Below are 27,638 nucleotides of genomic sequence, written 5' to 3'. Positions count from 1 at the left end.
TCTGGTCACTTCTAATGGACTTTATTGTTGTCCCGCTCCGACACCACAGTAAAAAGGGACCTGCAAGCTCCAGGCCTGTACCATGTGTCACCACAGCAAAAACAGGACCCACTGCAACACGTTCCCACCCCTACCCCAGACCTACTCACAGGATAAATACATGTTACAAATTTTTTTTTTAAAGAAAACAGAATAAATTAATAACTTAAGTGATTAGGCACCAACAGTGATTTGAAAAATTAAATGTCAATTTTAAATGGTATCACAGGGCGAGAACCTAAGACTGGGCTGCTGGCCCATTTTCTCCCCGACACATAGACAATTCTGTGCGAAAGGATGCTAGATTTCAAGACATGTATAACCAACACACAAGAATACACACCACCAACTATCACATGACAGCCTCTCAGGGGGGCCCCCCAGCGGGCAGGCAGAGACCTTGGAAAGTCCCACAATGTCGGCCCCGGCCCCGAGGAGGAGGGAGCTTCAGGGCTCAGGTGCCCGGGCCCCCCCCACAGGTTGCAGACGAAGTGCTAACTTGCCTCTGCCCTGTCTGCATCCAGAGCTCTTGTCAATGGGATGTGGGGGGTGGGGGGAACCAGCCAGGGCTTGGGGCCAGCCCTTGTTCCACTCACTCCAGAATGGGAAGGGTTGTGCTTCTTGAAGAGTTTCAAAAAGTCAGGCTCGGGGAGGGGACTGGGTTAACTAATGCTCTGGGTGCTGCCCATCCCTGGTGAGCCAGACCCTCAGGAGAGAGGGACTTCTCCCGCCCACCAGCTCAGCCTCCGCACGGAGGCCAAGGTTGCAGAGCCTGCCGAACCCCCCTTTCACAGGTGTTGGCTCCTGCGGGCCCAGGCACCGTGAGTCCTCACAGGAGCCACGTCGGCTGGGAAGGCAGCCCTGGTCTGGGGTTTCTGCCCCTGCCAGGCCACCGGCGGGGGGGGGGGGGGGGGGGGGACCTTGATCAGTTTTTAAAACTGACCTGACCACCGAGTAGTTTGAAGCCTGTGAGCCTGTCTCTACCTCTAATAGGCCAGTTTCCTCACACCTCCTTCCACCTCCACCCTAAGTGCTTGGGAGCTGCAGGAATCAAAAGCTGGAATGAGGCCTCCTTGGACATTAGATTTGAACACACTTTCTAAAGACTAACCAGTTTCATTCACCTTGTGGAACGTTCAGGAAGTGCAGATACTCTCGGGGTGTACTGGGGCTGGGGGTGGCACCAAAGCTTGGCCCCAGAGACCCTTCCAAGAGGGCCTTAAAGGGACAAGGTGTCGACCACTGCCCTCAGCCCCAGTCCTTCCTCCACTGGACCCCAGCCCGCTCTCCTTCCCTGGAAAACTACTCCATCTTCCTGCTTCTAAGGCCCATCTCAGCATCTCCTTTCCCCAGACCCCACCTTCCCCTGATCTGCACCAACTTCCTAAGCAGCCTCACTTCCGGTCTCTCTCAGCCATCACCAACATCCCATGCCCCTACCTTCTCAAGTGCACGGGCACACGGATTAATTACTAATTAATTTCCGTGTTCCCAGAACGGGGCCCCGGCAGCCATTAATAAATGCTCGCTGAGTTGAGCTCAACTGATTGAGAGAGGGCTACTGGCGAGAAAATCGTCTCTGCCAGAGTGCGGCTTCGGAGATGACATGGCCAGGTGTGTGCTCTGAGGAGCCCAAGGGAGCCTGTAGTCCCCTCCCTCAGACGTGCTGGGAAGGGTTTTTTTGGTTGAAGGGAGGTGGTCTGTTCACCCCAGGGTTGGATGAAACCTCTGCAACCCTGGAGGATTTGGGCAAAAACCATCAACATAAGAGATTCGGCTACCCCCCCCCCCCCCCAGTACAAAGTGCCTGGTGGGGGAGGGCGCAGCTGAGGTGATGACCCTGCCCCAGATCTGAGTCCAACCAGGGAGCAGCAGACGTAAGATGAGCTGGGAAAACACGGCGGGCTCCTGGGAGCACACTCTTCCTGGCAGAAGCCCTGGCCCTCCCCCAATTCCACTTGGCCGCACTGCTTTCCCCGCCATCCCTCACGCTCACAGCTCCTTCACTTTCCGCTCCAGCCTCCGGCCTGCAGCCCCAGGCGCCGCCAGGCTGCCTCCATGGTCTCTATCCTGCCTCCTGCCCATCGATTATCTGCCTGCCCCCCAACTGCCTGTCTCGCAGACACGCACTTCCCGCACCCTGCACCCTCCGCACCACAGCCCTACAACCCTCCAGTCCACGTGCACTGCCTGCCCTCGGCACCCACCTCCCGACTGCACCTACATCACCTAGCCCAGCCGCCTCTGGCGGGGTGCGCCCTGGAGGAGGGCCTGTATGCTCCATAGTTCTGGGGGCCCTGGTCACCCCCTGCTCCTGGTTTGTGGGTACCCATCCCCCTCCTGCTTCTTTCAACCTCCAACAGCTACACTGTGATGGGAGGGGGGAGCACTGCCCAGATCGCCCGCCTTGTGCACCTGGGACCTCTTTCCTGTGTCCCTCAAGACCATCGCTAACCTCAACTCCCATCTTCCAGGCCTTGCCTCTCCCCTACCAAGAATGCCAAGGAGGAATAAGTCCATGTCCACTTTGGTCTGCTGGTCCTGGGCTCCCTGGGTCAGCGAGACGACGTGGCATCTTCTGGGATTGAAGGAGAGGTAGCCCAGTAGCTGGAGGGAAGAGGGCTCGGGGGCCGTGACGGGATGTGAGGTGTGGAATCTGGCTCAGAACCCCAGCCCCTCTCCACGCCTAGTAGGTATTCTGGTCTAAAGGACAGGAAGAGGCTGAAGGATGCTTTTTGGCAATAGCTCTAACTAAGGTGGGTAGAGGCATGGCCATTACTGATAAAAATCAAAGGTGGGCCCGAGTGGGCAGAGGGAGTGCCTCAATCAGGCCCTCACCTCTCAGGAGAAGGGTTCAGGGTCCCTGACATCAAGTGCTTTGAAGGCCAGAGTGGCAGAGTAGAGGGCGCAACGGGAGGGGAGAAGGGGGCGGGTAGATGGGAGGAGCCAGCTTTGGAGATGCTGCCTCCGGGCCCCTCCCCAGGCTCAGGGGCCACTGAGTCACAGCTTAGCGCCCTTGGAAGGTTCCGAGGACTGCCGCACATCTGTCCACTCCTGCATGGTGTTCTGCAGGGCCTGCGTTTTCTCCTTGTCCACCTGAACGTAGTCCACCTTCTCATCGGAAGTGACAGATGACGTGGATGGCTGAGGACAGAATGAGGAGGTGGCTGTGAGTTATCAGTAAGGTGGGGGGCAGGTGTGGGGGCTCTTTCTGAGCTGCCTCAGGAGCCTGTGTCCTGTTTCTGAAAGTGGCTATTAAAGCCCAAACTGCATCATCTTCCTGGTTCTGCAACAGCCTGGGTCAACTCCTGAGTTCCCAGCTCCAAGGGGACCCAGGCCTTCATCTCTGCCTCCACCCACCTCCCTGTGAAGGATTTGCTGGGTGCCAACAAGTGCCAGTCAGAGGGGAGCACTCGCAGTGCCCCGCTGTCTAGACCGGCCCAAAGGCAGTTGAGGCCCCTAGACAGTGATCTCGAAGAGAAGCTCAGGCCTGGGACAAGGGATTCCTGAGTCTCGGATCTGTCACTGATTCACTCGGTAACCCTGAGCGGGCCATGGCTCCTGGGGTAGCTCCATTTGCTCATTTGCACAAGGAGGAGGGACTGGCTGAGAAGGTCCGACAGACCTTGAGGCCTGTGCGTTGAGAGGAGGCATGTGAGCCCTGTAAGAACCATACTAACTGAAAAGTGGTCAAGTGGTACGAGGCCGAGTGCTCAGACACCCCCACCCCACCCCGTACCTTGCGGTGGGGGCTGGGGGAGCTCGGCTGGAAATCTAGGGCCAGGTAATCAACACTGCCCGTGCTCTTCTTCGGGGCTGGACTGTTGGTGCCACTGGGAATGGGAGACGCAGACACTGGATTTTGCTATGAACAGAGGAGGGAAAAACCATTAGTACGTTTAGAAAACGGACTAACCCTTGGAAAAACAGACACTTCTGGAGTGCACTGGGCCAGGGACTTCCAGGTTCTCATGAAACCCTTGTAACAATCCTGGGATGGAGGTAGGATTAACTACTATTCTTGTTTTTTATTCTTATTTTTTAAAGCAAAAACTGTGGTTCAGAGAAGTGAGCTGACTTGCCTTGGGGTGTAGAGCCAGTGAGCAGGGATGGGAACCAGATCTGTTTTCAGACTCCCAAACCTGTGGTGTCCTGCTGTACATTTCCGTTACGCCCGGGATGTTGGAAAGTCTCGGTTGCACCAAACCTGCTTCTCTGCACCTCCCTTCCCTGGCCTCCAGTGGGGCAGTCACATGGAAGCCCCTCTTCAAGGGATACACTCTAGGTCCTGTCTCCATCCAGGCATCAAGACCAACTTGTCTAGAATTTTCCAGCACTCCTATTCTGATGTGAATGGCAACAGTCCTATGTTCTATTTTTCGGCTGCTTATTGTTGGGTTGGTTCCTTCTTTCATTATGCAGCAACTACCAGGTGCTGGGCAGCTATCCCCCTCTTCTTTTTCTTTCTTTTTTATTTTAAAGATTTTATTTATTTATTCATGAGAGACACAGAGAGAAAGAGAGAGAGGCAGAGACACAGGCAGAGGGAGAAGCAGGCTCCATGCAGGGAGCCCGACGTGGGACTCGATCCCGGGTCTCCAGGATCACGCCCTGGGCTGCAGGCAGCGCTAAATCGCTGAGCCACCGGGCTGCCCAGCTACTCCCTTTTCAATGGAAAACTCAAGGAAGAATCTCCTCATGTGCTGATTTCTCATGGCCTCTGCCACCATGCGCCGTGTTACATGTGCCCCCACCACTGAGGACATAACTCAATAAATGCTTACACTCACATTCTTGCTCGTGGTCATGGGAATAGCACAGTAAGAAATGAAGAGGTCTTTTATAACTTTGAAGGGTGCTCTAAGCATTCTCTATAGGCTCCCAGTGATGATTCTAAGGCACCCATCTAAGTGGCCCCCTGTGGTCCCCAGGCAAAGTCCAAACTCCCCAAGGCAGTATTTGGGGTCATTTGTGATCTGGATCCAGCCCAACTTCCACCTGTAGCCCTAGCTAAATAAGCCTCCTCCTCCTGTACATCTCCCCAGCCTGGTCTGACTGCTCATCCTGCCAGTGTGTCCCCACAGCACTGCCTCTCCAGCATGTCACACACCACGTGTGTGTGAGAAGGATTGCAGAAGCAAAGGAATTACAACCAGTGGGGACCTGAGATGGCTCCTGGGTGCTCCGGTGGGAGTCACACCCGTGGACTCACCATAGGGACGTAGTTCTCTTCGCTGTCTCCGGAGTCCGTGCTGGTGATGCTCTGGGTGGAGATGGGGCGGCAGTACTGGGAGGGGCTGCAGTTGAAGGTGTGGCTGTGGGGAGAGAAGACAGTGAACTCAGGCTCCTCACACCCAGACCCCGCCCTCGGAGCACCACTCTCCACTGTCAGATCTGATACGGGCCAGGTGCAGTCAATGCCCCCCTCACAGACAAGGACACCAAGCCCCAAGAGACCGCTCAGCTACCGACGGCATTCGTGTCAGGACGCAGCTCTCCCGCCTCAGCCCTGACAACCCCGTTCCAAACTTCCATTTCCCCACATGGACACTCACATGGCCCTAGACCAAGACTTGGTAACAGGTGACTTGAAGGGGAGCTCATCGATGACAGTGTTGTTTCTCAGGTCAAGTGGTGTTGGCTTTACTGGAAGCAGGAAGAGAAAGTCAAATGCTCAGCCACAGATGATAATGCCACACACACACACACACACACACACGTAACACACAAGTATATTCATAAATGTATTTGTATTCCCACTTTTACAGAGGGAAACTGAGGTCTAGCAGGTTCTGTGATCTCTGCCTCTGTTGACAGGCTTTGATGTCACAGCTTCAGATTCTGAATGGTATGTTCTTTCCAAGCATTTACTGTAATAATCGTATTTTCAGAATCCAAAATGGGGACACAGAGTCTGACAACAGATTGTTCTCCCAGATGTGTGACTATATATAAAAACAAGAGACAATAATTGAAGTGGAGAAGGTCACGATGCCTATCCCTGCCACTCCTGGACCAGGGCTGTCGAGCCTGCAGTGGAGGAAGGTCAAGGCCCTAAAGGCTTCATTTCAAATGCTACGATCTGAATTCTCTGTTGATCAGACCTAGGGGTCAGGGGTGCTCATCCTGCCTGATCACTTTACTTCTCCCTTTGAATTCCTGCCCCGGGCCCCGGCCCGCAGCCAGTCCCTAGGGAGGCCCAGCGGACCTGGAGTCTGAACTGCAGCACTGCTTCCTGGTCTAAGTGCAAGGGGCATGGGTCTAACTTTCCTGAACACCTGCTGCGTGGCAGAGGCAGTGTCCTAGATGCTTTCTTCCTCAATAAACCCTAAATAAACCTATGCCCATTTCACCTAAGAAACTGAAATGATTTATCCAAGGTCCCACCCTAGGAGGTGCTGAATAAGGATTCTAACACACAGGTACCTGGTTTGAGAGCTCACGCCTTTCTATCAGGGCGTAGCATACCTTCTAGCAGACCACTCTGTCCGTTCCGGCCCGGCCCCACTCTAAACTCACCCCATGTCCTCCAGAAACATGTTAGACCTCACAAGGCACGTTTAGACACATCATCTGTGTTCCTCAGTGCTCTGTGAGGCAAGTATTCATGTTTCTCAGATGAGAACCAAGGCTCAAACACAGAATGGTTTGCTTCTAACCCCGGGTGGCAGAGCCGGAACCTGACTACGTCCTCTCCTTCTGATGTCTACCTGCACTCCGGCCCGTCCAGGCCACTCCAGCTGCCAGTCCCTAGGCTGCTTGGCCACTGGAGTGAATCTGAGTGTGCATGCATGTGTGTGAGAGTTTGGGGTGCTTAGGCTCCAGAGGCTAACACTTCCCTGCAAGGAATGTTCCCTATATGAATGCAAACAGTTCCTGTACCCCGTCCAGACATGGGACAGGGGAAAGAGGAGACTTACCTTTCCGGTCAGGCTTGAGGTTGCGGTTGACAGGGGGTGGCTGGATCTCGCTCCCTCGGCTGGAGCCCCGGTGCATAGAAAGGGCTGTGGAGGGGTAGCTAAGTCCCTCAAAGTGATGGGGTCCTGGACTCATGGGGATGTAGACACTCTGGGAATTGTCACCTGCCCGCTCCGTGGCCATTAGGTTGGAGGACCCCGGATTCATGGGCACGTAGTTGTCCTCAGAATTGGAGCTCTCTGAGCGGCCCACAACTGTTTTCCCTGGCTGGGAGGGAGAGGGGGAAATGCAGCAGTAACTAACAAGCAGCAGGAAGGCGGGGAGAATCTGTATGCAGGGCGAGGAGTCAGCTGCCCTGGGAAGCTACTAAGGCAGGCCCTGAGAAACCCAAGCAAGGAAGCACAGGGGGAGGCAGAAAGAAACAAGGTCTGTGGGTCCCTTCTAGTTTCGGCGATCCCTTGGGGCCCACCTGAAGTTTACAATAATCCTCTAGTATAAAAGACCCCTGGTGGCTGGGCCCACAAGGATTTCTGGGGGCCTGACGAGGCTGGGGGTGGCACAGGCCACAGATGGCATGGGTTTGATTTAGGACCCGCACCTCACCTCAGGGGTTAGCATTAGCGGGTTGGCATCTGAAGCCCGAGCAGGGCAGGGAGCCCTGGAGAAGCCTCGGCCCTGGCTAGTAGGGTGGGCCAGCATGCTCCCCTAGTCCAGCTTTTCAGGGTGATCACCAGCTGCAGGTGGACCTGCCACCAAGTTGTACAATATAGTCACCCTGCCCACAGCCTTGCTCCAGCTCCTGCCCTGTCTGTCCACACACCCAAGGAAGCTGCCTCTGCTGTGGTTACCCAATTTTTGTCATTCCAGTAGGCGTGATGCCAGGCCCTAATTGGCTTGGAGAGCATGGTCAGCCCCTGCAGAGGGCAGCCTGGGATTCTGAACGCAACTGGATTTCTGCCACCAAGACTGCCTCTGAGCACCGCCCCTACTGGGAATCCCACACTGCGGCCCTCCTCCGGGTGGAGCCTCAGGGAGAAAGCATGCTGCCTCAGTGCCCCATCCCAGAGCCTGGGTCCTCTGCATTCTAGACCCATTCGACTAACCTACCAACATGGAGAGCCTTGTGGTCTAGCTCCCCCAAGCACACTCTCTTCTTCACCCCAGACCCCAGTGGTATCTTACTTTCTGAAAACCCAACCCAGGCATCTGGACGGAGACCAGAAACTAGGCAGGGGCCTAAGAGGGAGATGCCATCACTCTGTACTTTTCACTCTCTGAGGTGTGACCTTTAACCACCTGGGCTGGCCTGAGGACCCCTGGCTCACCCCCACTCACCAGGAAAGCACTGACCGCATCACTCATGGACTCGGCAGACCGGCCGGCACTGTCTCCACCACGCTGGGGGTACTCATAGGACTCACAGGAAGAAGCTAGGAGAGAAGAGAGAAGATCCATGTGCTAATACTTCCCCAAACCCTCAGCAGTGTTGCTCAGGGTCTGATAGATACTCCAGAAGACGCTACTCTCAACCCCAACTGATAAAGTAATACTTTTATCACTTCATTCCTCAGTTCGAAACTTCCTCCCGGGCTCCTAGTTCTGCCTCCAGTGTTGGCACCTACGGAGGATCCCTCTGTAACTACTCTTCCCTCGTACCCCTCTCTCCTCTAACTCCTATGGCACTCAACGCCTGTCCCACTCATCCCTGCCAGAGCTTATACAAACACGACAGGAATACTGACACTTGACTAATTTACATATGTTGGTTTTATTTTTCCAACTAGATGTGAGCTCTCTGAAGGGTAAGGACATGTTTCATGTATGTCGGTATCATTTCAATTCCAAAGCACAAGGTCACTGATCCAATAGTTGATGGACTGAAAGATACTGAGCCAAGACTCAGGTCCCAGGTCCTAGTCCCATCTCTGCCCCTGACTGACTCTGCAACCCTGAATATGTCTCTTAACCATGGGCCTCGTGTGAAATGGACACAACGAGGATCTCTCTGTCCCACCACACTCTCAGGGTCACTATGTGGCTTAGACAACAGAACGGGTAGGAGCAGACTTTGCGAGCTATACAGCACGAAGCAAAATGAAAGGAATTAATATTACTGTACTTTTTCATCAAACAGAGGAGGCTTATTCAAGGTTGGAACATGCTCAGGGGAAATTAGTGACAATAAATTTATACACTTCAGAGAGAAGTCCAGATTTAAGCCAGAGATTCATTTGTGGCTTAGAAAATATTTAGTAGCTTAAAATTTGTTTTAATAGTCTGCTAGTTCACATAGGTTTGGCTCCAGTTCGAACTGGTCCTCTCAGTTTATTTTTTCAGTCTTTGATTTGATTTATATAAAAATGAATCAAATGCTAGGATTTGGACTTCCAAACCCATAAGAAGCTGTGTTGTGGTTAACCGAGAATATTCTTTCTCCCTGAGTAGAACAGCAATTCCTCTCAGGCTGGGTCTGCTACACTCTTGCACCGTGGGCATGTGCCGACAGCCTCCAGTGCTGGAGGACCAGCTAGTACCAGGTTTGGGTACCAGATGCCTCCGAGTATCAGTGACCCAGGTGGGCCTCATGTCTCCTTGGCACGGATGACCCAGGACTGGCAAATTACTGAGCGCTCCCAAGCTGCCCCTCAGGGTCACAGCTGGGGCTTATACCAACCTCGGTGCAGTCGGCTGTTGTCCATGGCTGGGAGGGTGTTGCGCCTGGGGATGGTGGCCGCGGCAGAGACAGATCTGCTGCTTTCGCTGATTGGAGGTCTCTGTTGAGGGCTGCCCCACCGAGGAGTTTCTGCCTGACTTGGCTTGGGAGGCCGGGGCGGGGGAGCTATGGCCGATTCCCCAGGAGTGGCCACCGCCATGGCATTGTGGTTCTTGTCCAGCGTGAATGTCCTAGGGATCTGGTAGGCTGAGAGCGGGGTGGCTGGCACTTCCATATTGTCCACCAGGAGGTCCCCGAACTCCCGACACAGGGTGTTGCTGGGTGTCTTGAAGGTGTATACATCCTCGTTATCTGTCTCAGAGCCAGTGAGGCTGCCCTTGGTGTGGCCGTGGGAGGCCAGGCTCCGGGGCAGGTCGTAGGTACTGTCTCTGAATTCCGTATTGTGCCGGCTTGGCTTGGGGAGGCTATAGAAGCCATGGACTTGACCACTGACCCCGTTGACGCAGTGTCCGTTGCCCTGGGCAAGTTTCTGTACAGCTGTGTCACTCCTCATGAGAAAGGAGGCCCTGGTGCCCTGAGAGAAGCTGGCACTCCTGAGAGAGAGAAGAAGGGGAAGAAGGACGGAACAGGTTAGAGGGGGCCAGGACTGCCCACCCAGGGAGGCAAGCTGGCATGTTCAAAGCCCCATGTGGCTGGTTGGTGTAGAAACCAGGCCAGGGAGGCCGGCAGGCCTGAGCTTTATCTTGGTTTACTAGCTGTGTGACTTTGCACGAGCCACTTTCTCTTTGCGAGTTTTAGTTAATGCATTTGCAAAAACGGTGATAAAAAACATACTCTGAATGTTGTTTAGAAATGAGACTCCAGTATATCCAATATATAGATGTTCAATCAGTGTTAGCCTTTATCTTCCCTCACCCCAGAGAGCTGTGATTAGCAGACGTTGCCCTCACCCCTCACCCCTCCAAATAAAGAAGCACAGCAGCCATAGCACCTGCCTGTTCGTTGCTCTAGGTACCACAGAATGTGCACGTTTGTATATGAAGGCCTGTGAGACAGTGGAAAGAACCTTTGAACTGGTGTCCCAAGCTAGCAACTGGCTCATTTTACCCGAGTGTCAGTTTCCCCACTGTAAAATAAATTAGCTACTGGCTGTGGATGTTGTGAGTTGTAAAGAGCTGTTCAAATGTAAACTATACACTTATTTTCTGTCTGGTATTATGGTTTGTTGAGACACAGGTAGCAGGGGGAAATATCTCTTTCCAGAAGACTAAAATTTTATAGGAAAAATATTTTCCTGTTTGGGGGCACGTGGGTGGCTCAGTGGTTGACCTTTGGCTCAACGCGTGATCCCAGGGTCCCGGGATCAAGTCCCACATCGGGCTCCCTGCAGGGAGCCTGCTTCTCCCTCTGCCTATGTCTCTGCCTCTCTCTGTGCCTCTCATGAATAAATAAAATCTTTAAAAAAAATGGTTTCCTGTTTGGGAACTATGTTATAGACAGAAAAAGTTTTGATTATTACTGTTTTAAAGTGTAGATTTTTGGGAAATAAGGCAAGACTCAAGAGTAAAAAAAGACCCGGGACTGGAAGGATTTGTGTGAGCTCCATTACCACTACGAATATCTCTATGACCTTCACTCAGGCCCCACCAGAAGGCATGGCCTGATGGGACTCATTGGCTCTCTGGGGTTCATCTGGCTTTGAAGCTCCAGAAGTCACTGGCCTTATGAATGTGGTTTTCAAACTGGATTCTGTGTTGTGTGTAGGTAGGTGCTGTGGAAGGTGAGGTTCTGAGCAACTAAGGATGCAGATAAGCTTTTCTCTCTCTCACTTTATGATTCTTCACAGGATTTCACTTGAGGAAAAAAAGAATCACTGTTCTAGAACAATCCTTTATAGTAGTGATTCTCAGACTTCTGGAAGCTATAAGCTTCTTCAAGAATCTGATGAAAAGTTCTTGGCACTTCTTACTAGTATGAGGCAAATCTTGTATACATACAAAGTTTCATGCTGCAGCTGGGACAGGTGAGGAGCTTGTAGCCCCCTGAGGCCAATCTGTTGGAACTTCTGCCTTCAACAAGTTCTTTTAGCTCCTGGGGAGCTTGTTATTTATGGATGCGGCCACCAGATGGTGATAGAAAATAGGGCCCAGTAGTTTAGAAAGAGGAAGGGAACAGGTGTCTAGACCAGGCTCTCTGGTAAACTGGCATTCTTGACCATTGGGGAGTTCCATTTCAGTTCCCAAACCTTCAGTGGCCCTCCTCTGTAGGCTTCCGTGTTCTTTCTCCTTTTCTTTTCTATTTCACACACACAACCAAGCCAAGCACCACGGACCTAGATCCTTTAGATAATGGAGTGCTTGGGAAAAAGGATGGGAGAGCCAATGGCACATTTAAGGTTGGACATCTCCATGGAGACCTGTTCATTTAACAAATGTTTACTGATGTCCTATTTTCCATCTGGGCCAGGCACAATGGATAACACAGATGCCTCCTGCCCTGGGGGACATAGTGGTGGAGGAGGTGACACACATACAAATCATGACAATCAAGTGGGTGAGTACTCAGCTCTTGACAGATTTATATGAACCCTCCCTGGCGGTGGTGGTACAGAATGTCACGGAAGCCTTCTTCAAAGATCTTACCTTTGAGTGAGTCTCAAAATTGGCCAGGCACAAGGCAAGAGGAGGGAAAACACGTTTTAGTTAGAGGAACAAAGAAGGGGCACAACACAGTGAGGGAAAGGGACTGCAAGCTGCTCAGGCTGGGTCCATTAGGACACAAGACTGAAGAGGGGGCGGTGGAGGGGCCAGGCTGGGGCTGCTGAGAGCTGGGGAGCGCCTGGAGGTCTTAAGGTGGGATGGGGAGAATAGTAACCTTAAACCCTGCTCAACGTTTCACGTTTCACGTAATTTTATTCAAACCTTAACCTGATTCAGGGATGAACTCATCCTCTTCTTGACTCTCTCTGAATGCACCAGTCACTCAAGCCGGGAACCTGGGAGTTACCCACATTATAATCTTTCACTCGATAATCCTTTCAGGGCCTATTGAATCCATCCCAGTTGAGGTCCTCCTGGTTTTTCTTCTGCATAAATCAAAGGCCTAGTCTGCCTACCACCCACCAGGACCTCTCTGATCCCCTCTACGTCCTACAGACATTTACTTTCCTGACTGGCCAGCTTACACTTTGTCAACACTGTCCCACTGCCTTTAGGCCTGAGCTGTATTCCGGCTCTAACTCACCTCCCCAATCTCTTGTCCCTGTTCCCCTCCCCATTCCTGGATCCACTCAGCCAAACTTCCCTTGTTCCCAGTGAGCCCCTTGCAGTTAAGCCTCCAGGCTCTCTGTCACATTGTTCATGCTGTCTGAAAGGCTTCCTACTTCAATCTGGCAAGCTCCTGCTCCTATTTGTCCTTCAAACTCAGCACAAAAGGCATATCTTTTTTCTCCTTAAAGATTTTATTTGAGGGCAGCCCAGGTGGCTCAGGGGTTTAGCGCCGCCTTCAGCCCAGGGTGTGATCCTGGAGACCCAGAGTCCCTGAATGGAGCCTGCTTCTCCCTCTGCCTGTGTCTCTGCCTCTCTCTCTCTCATGAATAAATAAATAAAATCTTAAAAAAAAAAAAAAGATTTTGAGAGAGAGAGAGAATGTGAGCAGTGGGAGCAGCAGAGGGAGAAGCAGGCTCCGCACTGAGCAGGGAGCCCAACATGGGGCTTGATCCCAGTACCCTGAGATTGTGACCTGAGCCAAAGGCAGATGCTTAACAAACTGAGCCACCCAGGCACCCCCAGCACATCTTCTAAAGCTGTTTCTCACCCTCCTCTACCTCCAAGCATAATCAATCACTTGCTCAACTTGGAGCAGGGAGCAAGTGTTATCTGTGTTATGTACCACCAGCACTTGTCTTCCCGCCCAGACCGAGATTTCCTCCAGGAAAGAAACTGTCTTATCACTGTTCTCTCTCTGGCACCTGGACTAGTGCTGTCACATGGAGAATGATGAATAAAGGTTTGTTGAATGGACAAGCAAATTAATGTATAAATAAATGAATAAATAAAGTGTCGGTGCTGCCATCCTGTTTCCTGAGCTTGGCCTATGCTCTGGTCAGTAGATTGAAACCCTTCCCCTTTGGGACCCACCAGCTCACATTCCAACGTCATGCTGCCCTGGCATCCTCCTCCTCCTCTTGAGCTCCCGGAGCTACTCACTCATCCCTAAATGTGTCCCACCTGGTCTTTGGCTGGACCTGTCTTATTTACCTTTCTCTGGAATGCTTCATTGAGGCATCAGAATCTTACACAAAATATCAAAAAAAGCCTTTTAGCTCCACAAAGTTGTTACAGGCCTCCTCCTTTCCCTTTGCTCCCACCGCAGGCTGTACTTCCACCAAAACACTTGTTCTGCCTCGTGTTAGAGCTGTCGGGGCCTGGGTCCAGCACTTCCACCCGGCCCTGCGCCCCTGGGGGGCAGGGAACCCTTCCCGTGCCCTGGCATGGTGCCGTGCCCTGTGTGGAGGGGCGTGGGCTGCTGCTTCAAGAATGAGCTTAAAGGAGTTACACAAGGGAAACGATTGCCAAAAGCCATGCACTCGGACAGACAGATGGCAGTAGAACTGGCTCTGCTCAAAGCCGTTGCTACGGTGTGTCCCCTCTTCAGCAGTGATCCCGAGTGGAATTCTGACACTCGTGACTTCTGTGGCCTTTACCATTTCCGTGTCCACCTTTACCGAGGTCTATGTCACCATGGTGTCCTGAGCCGCTTTCCTGAGACGAAGACCTGAAAGGGGTGGATCCTGAGAGAGAGAGGCTTCTCTTGCAGGCTGGGGTTGGCCAGAGGCCTCATAAAAGCAGCACGCACGGGACTGTGCCGGGCACACCACACACAAGGTCATTTTGAATCCCCTTCGTGGTTCTGAGAGACAGGTATGACCCTCACACATCACACGAGAAAAACAGCCAATGGACGAGCTGAGCTGTGCGGGGAGATGCTGCACAGTGAGCGGGGGCTCCCCGGAGGACGCGGAGGCGGCGAGTGAGAGAAGGCGCTCCCTCCAGCCAGCAGCCCCTGCCTCTCGTTCCCACGCCAGGGAACGCCAGCTGGTGGGGGCGCCAGCGCATCACCTCTTGTGGCACTCCCATCTTCACGCGGACCGGAAGCCTCTCCCTTATCTTCCAGCAGCAACGTCCACAATAGCCAAACTGTGGAAGGAGCCTCGGTGCCCATTGACAGATGAATGGATAAGAAGATGTGGTCTATGTATACAGTGGAATATCACTCAGCCATCAGAAAGGACGAATACGCATTTGCTTCAACGTGGATGGAACTGGAGGGTGTTATGCTAAGTGAAGTAAGTCAGCCGGAGAAGGACAAACATGGTTTCAAACCATATGTGGAATATAAGGAATAGTGAAAGGTATAAGGAAAAGGAGGGGAACTGAGTGGGAAAAATTAGGAAGACAAACAATGAGAGATACCTAACTCTGGGAAACAAACAAAGGGTAGCAGAGGGGAGGTGGGCAGGAGGGTTGGGGTAACTGGGTGACAGGCACTGAGGAGGGCACTTGATGGGATGAACTCTGGGTGTTATACTACACGTTGGCAAACTGAACTTAAATAAAAACAAATGTAAATAAAATTAAATTAAAGGAATGCTTTCCTAGTTTTCCTCATCACTTTATTTGGCAATAGCTCTTTGGCATTTTTCCATATAGTTTTATGTACCACACGACACCACATTTCACTCTTTTCCACCCTACTCCTAGTACCTTCATGATGAAGAGCCCAGTTTGATTTTAATGGATCTGTTCCTATTTAAAGAAAGAGAATACACAAATGGTTGTAAGTAAATTAACCACCATTTAGCTCTGTAACTGTCACTGGCAATCTTAAGAGGTCATGTGGACCATCCTTCTGCATTTAACCCATTCCACAGGGATCCTTCCAGTGAGGGAAGAAAATGCAGAAAATGCTGTCTCCTAATCTCTAAGAGGTGAGGTGATCTTTGCATCTCAAGGCCTTCTGGCTGCAAGTTTGAGCTTGCCTTCTCGTTGTGGTTTTGGAGCAAAGTTATATATATGAAATGAGTGAAACTAGAAGTTGTAATATTCTCTGTCTCTGGTCAATCAAAGCTACTGGGTGAATGAGTCACTAAGACCTCTTACAAATGACTAATCAGAGGTAAGTTCTCTTTTGCCATTTCTGATTTTACTTTCTACCCACCATCTTTCTGCAGAGTATCGCTGCAGGGTCAGTGATGCACTGAGTCTGGAATCTCATCACTTGACACTTCACTTCCCCTGCCCCCCACCCTTCCCCAAAATTACGGCTTTTGGAGGCATGTGACTCACCACAATGTATCACCTGTTGCAGGTTTAACAGCCTCCTTGAAATAGGAAGACAGAGAAGGTCTGGAATCTGAAATGAGGCCCTAAAAACTGGAGGGCAAAAATAAATCCGGGGAAGCTAACTGGTCCCCAAAGACAAAAAGGACTTTGCTCATCTTCACGGCGTCAGTTCAAAACTCCTTCCTTGGCAATAGTTACTACTTTGAGGAGTTACTTATTTTTGCTCAGTGGAAAAGCCAGATTTTGAGAACTGTAGTCATTTTAGCCAGAATGCATATCCAGTACTTGAAGGAAGAACAGTGGCTGCAACTACAGTAAAAAATAAATAATTCCTAGTTTAATCTCTGAAGTGCTTAATTTATTGTACAATATGAGAGGTTCCCCCATAAATGAAAAAAGGAATAGATAAAAGATTGGTTATTATTAGCCTCAGTAAATACTCTTTCATGATAGTAATCCAAACAGACATCTTTATGTCTATGCTAGGCAGAGATGATGGTTCTCTCTCCCAAGTCCTCACTCAGAAGTAATTCTATGAGGGGCACCTGGCTGGCTCAGTCAGTGGAGCATGTGGCTCTTGATCTTGGGATTGTGTGTTTGAGCCCCATGTTGGGTGTGATTACTTAAAAATTAAAAAAAAAGAAAGAAAGAAAGAAAAAAGGGTTCTTGGATGTCTCAGTCAGTTAAGCATCAGCTCAGGTTGTGATCTCAGGGTTCTGGGATCCAGCCCGCATACAGCTCCCTGCTCAGTAGGGAGTCTGCTTCTCCCTCTCTCTTTCCCCTTACTTGTGCTGTCTCTAAAAGAAATAAATAAATAAAATCTTTTTTTTTTTTTTTAAAGATGTAGCTCTATGAGATTATTTCAAAGATTGCCTGAGGTAACTAACGTGATAGTGTTTTGTAAACTGTAAAGCATTATCCCTTTTTTTCCAGAGCACCTATGTAACGTGAATATCAGGAGCAGTAAGGCCACACCATTTATCAACATTTGGCATTGTCAGTCTTTTTTATTTTACCCATTCTGGTGGAGATGAAGCAAAACTCAGAGGTTTTAATTTACATTTCCCTAGTGATTTGACATCTTTGCATTTGCCATTTCTGTATCTTTTCTTGGTGAAATGTCTATTCAAATCTTCTGCCCATTAAAAAAAAATTGGGTTGTTTGTCTTAAGTTATAATAGTGCTTTATATTTTCTAGAAATAAATCCTTTGTCAGATATATTTGAGTATTTTCTCATATTTTGTGACTTGGCATTTTGTTTTCTTAATGGGGCTTTTTGAAGAACAAAAGTTTTTTTTTTTAAGAACAAAAGTTTTAATTTTGTTCAGCACTTTATCAATTTATTTTCTTTTATGATTCCTTTGTATCCTATGATAAAAATCTTTGCTTACCCGAAGATCACAAAGATGTTTTCTTCTAGACATTTCATAGAATCAGATTTAGGTCTCTAAACACATTTAATTTTGAGTAGTGTGGTAACAATAAAGTTTTTTTTTTTTTTCCTTAATTCCTATATGGATATCCAGCTGTTCCAGCACCATTTGTTGAAAAGCCTTTCAGTCCCTATTGGCACCTTTGTCAACACATGCATGTGTGTGTGCACACACACATACCTCATTATTCTGTTCTAGTGAGCTCTGTATGTTTACCTTTTCATCAATACAACATGGTCTTAAAGAAGAAAGACAAAGAAAGACAAAGTTTGGTTGTTTGCAAGTCTTGAAATCAGGTAGTATAAATCTTGCAACTTCATCATGTTCTTTAAAAAAATCATTTTGGTTATTCTAAGTTGTTTGGAGTGGCATATCAACTTTAGAGTTAGCTTCTCAATTTCTATGAAAAAGCTTAGCTGGGATTTTTATTTGGACTGCATTGGAGCTATAGATCAATTTGGGAAGATTTGCCATTTTAATAATATTGGGTCTTCCAATTCATAACTATAGCATATCACTCTCCATATTTAAGTCTTTAGTTTCCCTCAGAAGTGTTTGATAGTGATTTCGGTGATGAGGTCTTGTGTATCTTTTTTAATTCCTAAGCAGTCCATGTTTTTTTGGCATCATTATATGGAGAATTTTTTTAAAGTCCATTTTCCAAATGTTTGCTGCTAGTATGTAAAAATTAATTTGCATATAATAATCCTTTATCCTGTGACCTTACTAAATTCACTTCTTCATTATAATAGTTGTTTTCTAGATTCTTTAAAATTTTTATATAAACCATCAAGTTACCTGCAAGTAGAGACAGTGTTATGTCTTCCCTTCTCATCTTTGTGCCTCTTACATTTTTTGTCTCCTTATTGGACAGGCTATAGCCCCTGCACAATGTTTTTTTTTTTTTTTAAGATTTTATTTATTTATTCAAGAGAGAGAGGCAGAGGCCCCATGCAGGGAAGCACAATGTGGGACTTATCCCCGGACCCGGGATCACACCCTGAGCCAAAGGCAGATACTCAACCACTGAGCCACCTAGGCATCCCCTCTGTACAATGTTGAGCAGAAGTGAGAGCAGGTATTCTGTCCTTGTCCTTAGTATTATGAGAATATGTTTAATATTTCTCTGTTAGGTATAATATTAGCTGTAGGTTATCCTTAGCAGTCTGCTATTAATTTGAAGGAGTTCTCCTCTATTTACAGTTTGCTAAGAAAATTTTTATGAAGAGGCATTGAGTTTTGATAAATGCTTTTTCTGCACCTACTAATGTGATGATTACATTGTTTTTCTCCTTATTTTCTCTCCTTTTTTAAAAAGAGAGGTGGGGGATAGAAGAGAGAGGGATAGAGAGAGAAGGGGAGAGAAGGAGAAAGGGAGGGAGGAGGGGCAGAAGGAGAGGGAGAGAGAGAGGGAGAGAGAGAGAATGTAAACCAGGCTCTATGCCCAGTGCAGAGCCTAACTCGGGGCTCGATCTCACAATCCTGAGATCATGACCTGAGTGGAAATCAAGAGTAAGACACTTGACACTTAGCTGATTGAGCCACCCAGGCACCCCTCTCCTTATGATCTTGATGTGATTAATTACACTGGTTGGCTTCTTAATGTAAAACCAATCTTGCATTCCTAGGATGAACACTACTTTATCATGAACTATTATCCCTAATGATGTATATACACACATACACTCCCTACTATATTTAAATACATATTAGGGAACACACATACATATTAAATATATATTTTTAAGTTGGATTTGATTACTAATTTTTTTAAAAGAAAAGATTTCTGCATCTATATCCACAGGGAATATTACCTTCTGATTTTCTTTCCTGTAATCTTTGTCAGGTTTTGGTAGTAGGGTTATTTTGGTGTCAAAAAATGAGTTGCACCTTAAAAAAAATGAGTTGCAAAAGGATCCCCTCTTCTATTTTCTGAAAGAATTTGGGTAATATTTGTGTTACCCTTTTGATAGAATTTACCAATAAAACCACCTAGGCCTGGTTTTGTAGATATTTACCCAAGAGAAATGAAGCAAATGTCTACACTTGTTAGTGACTATTTATGTACAAATGTATCTAATTTGTAATAGCTAAAACTAAATCCAAGTGCCCATCAACATAAGAATGGATCAGTAAATTGTGATATAAAGGTACAATGAATTACTACTCAGCAATAAAAAGGAACAACTAATGATACATATAACAACATGGATGAATCCCAAAAGCATTATGTTGAGTGAAAGAAATAAGGAAAATAGTAAATACTATATGATTCCACTCAAGCAAAATTGTAGAAAATGATAACTAATGTAGTGATAGAAATATTGTCAGTGGTCCCTGAGGAATGAGGTAGAAGAAAGTATGGATCACAAAGGGGCATGAGGAAACTTGATGTATATTCACATTGACTGTACTTCAAATACCTCTCAAAAATTATTATTATTTTTAAAAGATTTTATTTATTTATTCATGAGACACACAGAGAGAGAGAGAGAGAGGGGGGCAGAGACACAGGCACAGGGAGAAGCAGGCTCCATGCAGAAGCCTGACGTGGGACTTGATTCCGGGACCCCAGGATTACGTCCTGGGCCAAAGGCAGGCACCAAACCACTGAGCCACCCAGGGATCCCCTCAAAAATTATTTTTTAAAAAAGGTAAATAAAATTGTGGGGTAGGTGAAAAGGGGGAGGATTCTAGAACTGGAAAATCAATTTAAAAAAATTATCCAAAATGAGCACAGAGAAGAAATCAGATTTTTAAAAATTGAATAGTATCATTGATACCACAGTATCAGTGATGTATGGGTCAGTATCAAGTGGTCTAATGTGAGGAATAGAAGGAAAGCAGAGATGGAATGGGGCAGAAAAAAAAACTTGAAAAAATATTGGTAGAAATTTTGCTGTACTAGATCAAAAAGAACAAATAGAATCAGAAAGCTAAGTGAAGCCCAAAGAAAAACATCTCAAGGGATATCATAGTCAAATTGCTAAAAAAAAAAGAAAAAAAAGTCATCAAACAGACAGAAGCCCAAATAGCCAAAATAATCTTGCAAACAAAGATCAAAGTGAGAGGCCTCGTACTTCCTGATTTCAAAACATATTATTACAAAGCTATGGTAATTAAAAATGTGGTACTGGCGCAAAGATAGACATCTACACCAATAGAATAGAATATGGAGCCCAGAAATAACCTTCACGTATATGATCTAGTGATTTTCAGCACAGGTGCTCAGACCATTCAATGGGAAAAAGGACAATATTTTCAACAAATGGTGCTGGGAGAATTAGATATGCATATGCACAAAAATGGAAGTTAGAGCTTTACCTGACACCATATATAAAAATTTAACAAAAAGACCTCAGAGCTAAAACTATAAACTCTGAGAAGAAAACACCAGAGAAAAAGCTTCCGGACATTGGATTTGGCAATGATTTTTTTTTAAATACATGACACCAAAAGCACAGGGAACAAAATAAAAATAGATAAATTGAACTGCACCAAAGGACACAATCAGCAGAGTGAAAGGCAATCTACAGAATGGGGGAAAGATCTGTAAATCATATTTGGCAAGGTGTTAATATCCAGAATATAAAAAGAACTTCTACAACCTAACAGCAACAACAACAACAACAAACCAACCAGATTTAAAAAAAAAAAAAAATGGGCAGAGACCTACATAGATATTTCTCTAAAGATATACAAATAGCCAACAAATACATGAAAAGATGCTGAACATCACTAATCATTATAGAAATATAAATAAAAACCATAGTGAGGAGTGCCTGGGTAGCTCAGTTGGTTAAGCATTGAACTCTTGATTTCAGCTCAGGTCATGATCTCAGGGGTTGCGAGATCAAGCCCTGCATTGGGCTCTGCACTGGACATGGAACCTGCTTTGGATTCTCTCTCTCCTTCTGCCCTTCCCCCTCTAAAACAAACAAACAAACAACAAACAAACAAACCCAAACCAAACAAACTCGAAGCTCACTCCCCCCCACTCTAAACCACAATGAGATACTACCTCACAGCCATTAGGATGGTACTACTAAAAAATTACAAATATTGGCAAAGATGTGGAGAAACAGTAACTCTTGTGCATGGTTGCAAAATGGTACAGCCATAATGAAAAAACAGTATGGGAGTTTCTCAAAAGATTGAAAACAGAATTACCAGAGTATCCAGCAATTCTACTTCTGGATATATATCCTAAAGAATTGAAAGCTGAGTCCTGGAAGAGTACTTGTACATCCAGGTTCATGCAGCATTAACCACAACAGCCAAAAGGTGGAAGCAACCAAGGTGTCTACTGATGGATGAAATAAACATATGTGGCATAAATAGCCAATGAAATATTATTCAGCCATAAAAAAGGAAGGAAATTCTGACATGTGTTTTAACACGGATGAACCTTAAAGACATTATCCTAAGTGCAAAAACCCACTCGCAAAAAAGACAAGTACTATATGATTGCATTTATGTGAGTTACCTGGAGAAGTCAAATTCATACAGACAGTAGAAAGGGGGGTGTTGGGAAGCAGGGGAAAGGTGAAATGTAGAATTTTTAACTTGGGGAGAGTTTCAGTTTTGTAAGATGAGAAGAGTTCTGGAGATTGGTTGCATAACAATGTGGAAGTACTTACCACTTACTGACCTGGACACTTAAAAATAAACTAAGATGATGAATTTTATGTTATGTGTATTTCACCACAATTTTTATATAAAGGAGGAAAAAAACCCATTAGGAGAAAGATACATTACATATAGGATTCTAACAATAAAAATAACAGCTGACCTTCCAATGAAGGGCAAAAGACTATAGAATTACATTCTTTAAAATGCCAAAAGAAAATAAAATCATCATTCCAGAATTTTATATTCAGCAAAATATCTCTCAGAAATGAAGGTGAGGGGCTCCTGGGTGGCACAGGTGGTTAAGTGGCTGACTGGTTTGGGCTCAGGTCAGGATCTCGGGGTTGTGAGACTGAGCTCTGCACTGGGTTCTGCACTCAGTGGGGAGTCTACTTGAGATTCTCTCTCCCTCTCCCTCTGCTTCTCCGCTCCACACATGTGCACACTCTCTCTCAAATAAATCTTTTTTTTAAAAAGGAAGGTGAAATACAGATATTTCCAGATAAATGAAAACTGGGAAAACCTGTCACAAGGGGACTCTTATGGTAAGAAATGATAAACTAAGCTCTTCAGGTTGAAGAGAAAACCAGCTGAAAACCACACTAGACAACATTTAATATTTGCTTTCAACACTCACATACTTTAAAGAATGTGGGAGGGAAAATTATGCAGATATTTACTATTTCTGCTGCTCTTCCTTCATTCCTGAAGATTTTAGTTTTTTTCTGGTATTATTTTGCTTCAGCCAGAAGACCTTCCTTATCATTTCTTAAATCAGATCTCTTGGAAATTCTTATTTTTCTTTCATCTGACAATCTCTTGATTTTGTTTTCATTCCTAAAGGATAATTTTTCAGGATATTAATTTTTTTCAGGATATTAATTTTTGGGTTCATAGTTTTTCTTTTCTCTCCATTAATTTTTATGGAATATTGTTATAATACAGGCTTTTAAATTTGTCTGATAATTCCAACAATCTAGGTTATGTTGGGGTTGGCATCTGTGCTTTCCCTTCAGAACTGGTTACATTTTGCTGGTTCTCTGTATGCTGAGAAATTTTGGATTATATCTTTAGTATTATGATATTATGTTGTGTAGATGCTGGGTTCTTTTATAATCTTCTGGAGAACACTGAGGTTTTTGTTTTGCAGGCAATCACTGTGGTTATTAGATTAAAGCTGCAAATTCCGTCTCTCCTTTGGTCTGTGGTGGTGTGGATCTCCGTGTAGTTCACAAAGCCTGTGTTCTGCTGGTTTGGTCCATCCTACCCATGTGCAGCTCACAGTAGGCCTGAGACTTATGTGGTTTCATACCCAGAATTAGGAAATCTCTTCTCCAGCAATCTTCTCTCATATTCCATTCCTTTCCAGTCTCCAAAGGGCTCCTCTTTCAAGGTTCCTCTACTAAGAAAGATGGGGTTTCTATCACAGTTCCAGCTGTCTGCCCCAATGTGCAGCTGTGTGAGTGGGTCCACCCTTAGGGTAATTCCATGAGATACAGATTCACCTCTATGTAGCTGCTATCTCCAAGTTTTGCTCCCCTTTATTTTTTTTATTTCTTAAAATATTTTATTTATTCATTCATGAGAGACACAGAGTGCGCACGAGAGAGGCAGAAACACATGCAGAGGGAGAAGCAGGCTCCATGCAGGGAGCCCGATGTGGGACTTGATCCCGGGTCTCCAAGATCACAACCTGGGCTGAAGGCGGCGCTAAACCGCTGAGCCACCTGGGCTGCCCTGTTTCCCTTTATAATTTGCCTCATTTTATTTTATTTTATTTTATTTTATTTTATTTTATTTTATTTTATTTTATTTTATTTTATTTTTCTTTTTTTTTTATGATAGAGAGAGAGAGAGAGAGAGAGAGAGAGAGAGAGAGGCAGAGACACAGGCAGAGGGAGAAGCAGGCTCCATGCACCCACCAGGAGCCCAATGTGGGATTCGATCCCGGGTCTCCAGGATCACGCCCTGGGCCAAAGGCAGGCGCCAAACCGCTGCGCCACCCAGGGATCCCTGCCTCATTTTATTTTTATAGAATCAGACTGATTACAGGGTAATTGTATTTTGTCCACAATTTTTACTTGTGGTCAGTGAGAGAGGTAGCCTGTAGTGCTTCTGCCACCATACCGTGACTGGCACTCCCCAGTTATTCTTTAGTTTCTATCTCTCTCCTAAATTTCACCATCTCTTCACTATGTCCAGCCCCACCTTTTAACACCACAAATTAAAGCAATTAGCAATTAGACACCTAATGTCTTTGTATGCTGCTCTTTTTTTTTTTTTTTTTTTTTTTTTTTGAGAGAGAGAATGCAACACAAGCAGGGGAGGGGCAGAGGCAGAGGGAGAGGGAATCTTAAGCAGACCCCACACCCAGAGTAGAGCCTGACTTGGGGCTCAGTCTGATGATACTGAGATCATGACTTGAGCTGAAATCAAGAGTTGGATGCTCAACCAACTGAGCCATCCAGGTGCCCCCACTGCTAGCTCCTTTTAAGAGTTACATCTCTTTCAACTTCTGCCTGCTTTTTGGCTGCTCTTCAGTGCCTTCAAACAGTTGTTTTTTTATATTATGTCCAGAGTTTTTAATTGTTACAGTATGTTTAGTATCATGCAAACTATTCCATTCCTTCCAGAACTTATATGGTGTTTCTGGACCAAAGAAAGCTTCCTTCCCACCCTCCATTACTTGGGAATTCTGTTAATGTTGTTTGAACTTATTTTTTCCAAAAAATCTCTGAGATCCTGTTCATCACTGTCTTGCTCCCACACCCATGCAAGTAAACGCAAAGACACAGAGAAAAGCACAGCTTTCTCAGGACCACACAATAAAGCTGCTTCCCCAACTGCAAATAAGCTTTGTCTCCCCTTTTAGGTTTTCTCTCTATAATACAGATTTGTTTGGATATATTTTTTTATGTACCTACTATATGCCTTTGGTACTATCTTCAAAGTGCAGTAATATATTGATATAAATATCCATACTATGAAGCAGAAGCTCCAAATGCTGTGGGAGAGAGAATAAAAATTTGCTGTAGGCATTCAGAGAAGTGGCAGATTTCAGCTAGGAAAATTAACCAAGGTTTTACGGTGGCGGGGGAGAGGGGTGGAGAGAGTGGGCCCAAAGTGCTAATTCAAGCAGAGGTATTTACATATCTGCTCTCTGTTGCTCTTGCAGCATCATGGCAGTGGAAGTGGTGGTAGTTGTTAGTGTTATGTTAAGCCTTCTTCTTAAGGTGTGATCTACAGACAAGCTGCACTGGCATCCTCTGGCATTTAGCAGAAAGGCAGGATCTCAGGACCCACGGCAGGCCTACTGGATCAGAATCAGCCTTTTAACCAGATCCCCAGGTATTTCATGCACTTAAAGTTGAGAGGCATTAACTGAAAGTATGCTTTCAAGAGAACAATGATTTTAAGACCTCACCTTCTCTACTCTCAGACAACAACATGCGTAGTAGTAGAGGGGGATGGGACACAAGAACAAATGGTCATATGTACTGAGGATGTGCCTCTGGGTCTATTTGTTCTGTCACTTTACGCTCATCAGTAAGCCTCAGAATTAGTTCTTTCCATTCTGCAGATAAGGAAACGGAAACTCAAGTATGTTCGATAAGTGGCACAAGGTCACAAAGAAAGTGGCGGAAGCTAAATTTGGACCCATATACGACCAACCCCAAAGCCTGTAATATGTTTTCAGTACAGAACACTGCCTGTCTCTGTGCATGATTCAGGAGCATTGGTACTATTTACAGCGCTGCCACTAACTAGTTTAGTGATGTCGCCTCACTCATCCTACCTTTGTTTTAGAGCTCAGCAGTTCATGTCTAAGTTGATGGAGTTTGGACTAGTAAAAGTTCACAAATGAACCCTGCTGCTTCTGGGAAAATTAAGACAGAGTGCTGGAATCCCTGTCGTGTGATGGTAAATGACTCGGACACTCAGAAGCAGGGTAGCATAGTGTGGAATACAGGACCAGAACAGAGCAGACCTGGGTTCTAGTCCTGCCTCTGTCACTTTTGCTGTGAGCTTCATTTTCTTCATCTATGAGATGGAGAGAAATTATCTATATTGGCTATCTCTCAGTACATTTGACTGGTTAGATAAGATTATGCTTGAAAACGTTCTATGATGTGATACAGCAATACAGTCAGTGATCTAATTGCCTTAGTTTTTATAACACAAATTAGGTATTTCTAAATTAATTAAGAAACATGATTTGTAGTCTGCTGGCCATGGTAGCAACTAGGAACTAGCTCTGGCAAAGCCTATCACCTCTGTGCTTTTGTTTCCCCAAACGATGGGAATAAAAGGTAATAAAAATATGTGCAAGCTCCACACCTGTGAGAGAGCTAGTGGTGTTAGAAATACAAAGACTGTTATTCTAGAGCAGGGAGTCCTTGCTCTAGAACTTTCGGTGGTGATGACAGGTTTCCTTATTTGTGCTGTCTGCTATGGGAGCCACTAGTCACATGTGACTACTAAGCACTTGAAAGGTGGCCAGTGCAACTGAGGATCTTAATTTTAAGACTTATCTTATTTGAATCCATTCGAATTTAAATAGCCACATGTGGATAGTTAATTCCCATACAGAACAGTGCAGCTCTAGAGCAAAAGTGAGATAAGAATTGGTTCAATCATTTAAGACTTTATAGCTATATTCTTATTGGCAAAAATTGATGTGTTTTTTCCAAATCTGAAACCCTAGCCCCTAATGCCTTTTTTTCACCCAGATTAAACAAAACATTTTTATAGTATGATTTTTGATAACAGGAGGTTCCTCCGGAATCTAACTATCACTGTAGAGCAACATAGCTGATACCAATAAAATGCGAAGGTTACCCGGGTGAAAGAATGATGCTTGGTTACTAAATATATCTGTTTGCCTGAGAAGATAAAATATTTTACTTCTTTGTCTTTACAATTAAAAACATTTGGGCTGAAAGTTACTCCTAGGTCCTGTGAGTGGGCGTCGGACCCAGCACTGCTCAGGGCAGTCTCCTACCTTGCGTTCTCCGCTCTCCGGCTTATGCATTGGTGCAAGTAGAGATACTCCTGAGGCGCACTGGTGGACAAGGCGGGCTGCATGTGGTTCGACACTGGGGGTTCAAAGGTGAACAAGGTTGGGTGGCTGGAGTGTGATGGGGCTGAGGACTTCCGTTCCCGGAGAAGGTGCTGACTGGAGCTGCTGAGCTCTGCTGGAGAGGAGCGGGGGCCGTGACTGGCTGAGGAGAGGTTTCTCAGGGAGTCTGTGAAACAAAAGAAGGAGCTCTGTGACTGGAAATGGAAAGAGAGGTGTCTTCACCCCAAAGTAGGCTGTCAGAGGAAGAAGAGATATTAAGAGCCGAGGCAACGGTCCAGCAGCAGCAGCCTTCTCTCCCCCGCACACACCTGCTCCTCCTCTGCCTCCCGGAGAGGAGGGCTGTGGCCTCCTGCTGGAAAAGGAGATGCCCTGACCCTCTGTGCTGCTCCTGGAGTCGCCTGGAGGCCACTCCCTGTCACAACCTTGATGGTGTTTGCCCAGCTCCCAGGGGGTGTGGCTGCCTACAGCTCTGGAGTGTGCCTCTAGCCCTCAGGCGAGGCCAGCCCTTGGAGCAGTAAGT

General features: G+C 46.6%; 1 protein-coding gene and 1 non-coding gene across 2 annotated transcripts in view; both read right to left on the bottom strand.

The window, feature by feature from the left end:
• Positions 1-27,638, bottom strand: part of GAB2 (GRB2 associated binding protein 2) — a 192,104-nt gene continuing 164,466 nt past the window's right edge. Inside the window, exons 3-10 of the mRNA XM_038568486.1 lie at positions 27,041-27,284; positions 9,632-10,224; positions 8,293-8,387; positions 6,960-7,224; positions 5,595-5,685; positions 5,252-5,354; positions 3,779-3,904; positions 1-3,183 (exon numbers count right to left, since the gene is read on the bottom strand). Coding sequence (XP_038424414.1) covers positions 3,040-3,183; positions 3,779-3,904; positions 5,252-5,354; positions 5,595-5,685; positions 6,960-7,224; positions 8,293-8,387; positions 9,632-10,224; positions 27,041-27,284 — 1,661 coding nt within the window. The 3' untranslated portion in view covers positions 1-3,039. The remainder of the gene's footprint in view (positions 3,184-3,778; positions 3,905-5,251; positions 5,355-5,594; positions 5,686-6,959; positions 7,225-8,292; positions 8,388-9,631; positions 10,225-27,040; positions 27,285-27,638) is intronic.
• On the bottom strand, positions 14,677-14,734 carry MIR1838 (microRNA mir-1838). The gene has a single exon (NR_049274.1). It is a non-coding gene; the product is annotated as a microRNA mir-1838 (primary transcript).

This window comes from Canis lupus, chromosome 21 (assembly GCF_011100685.1).
Source record: "Canis lupus familiaris isolate Mischka breed German Shepherd chromosome 21, alternate assembly UU_Cfam_GSD_1.0, whole genome shotgun sequence".
Taxonomy (NCBI): Eukaryota; Metazoa; Chordata; class Mammalia; order Carnivora; family Canidae; genus Canis; species Canis lupus.
This window is presented reverse-complemented; position numbering and strand designations above follow the sequence as displayed.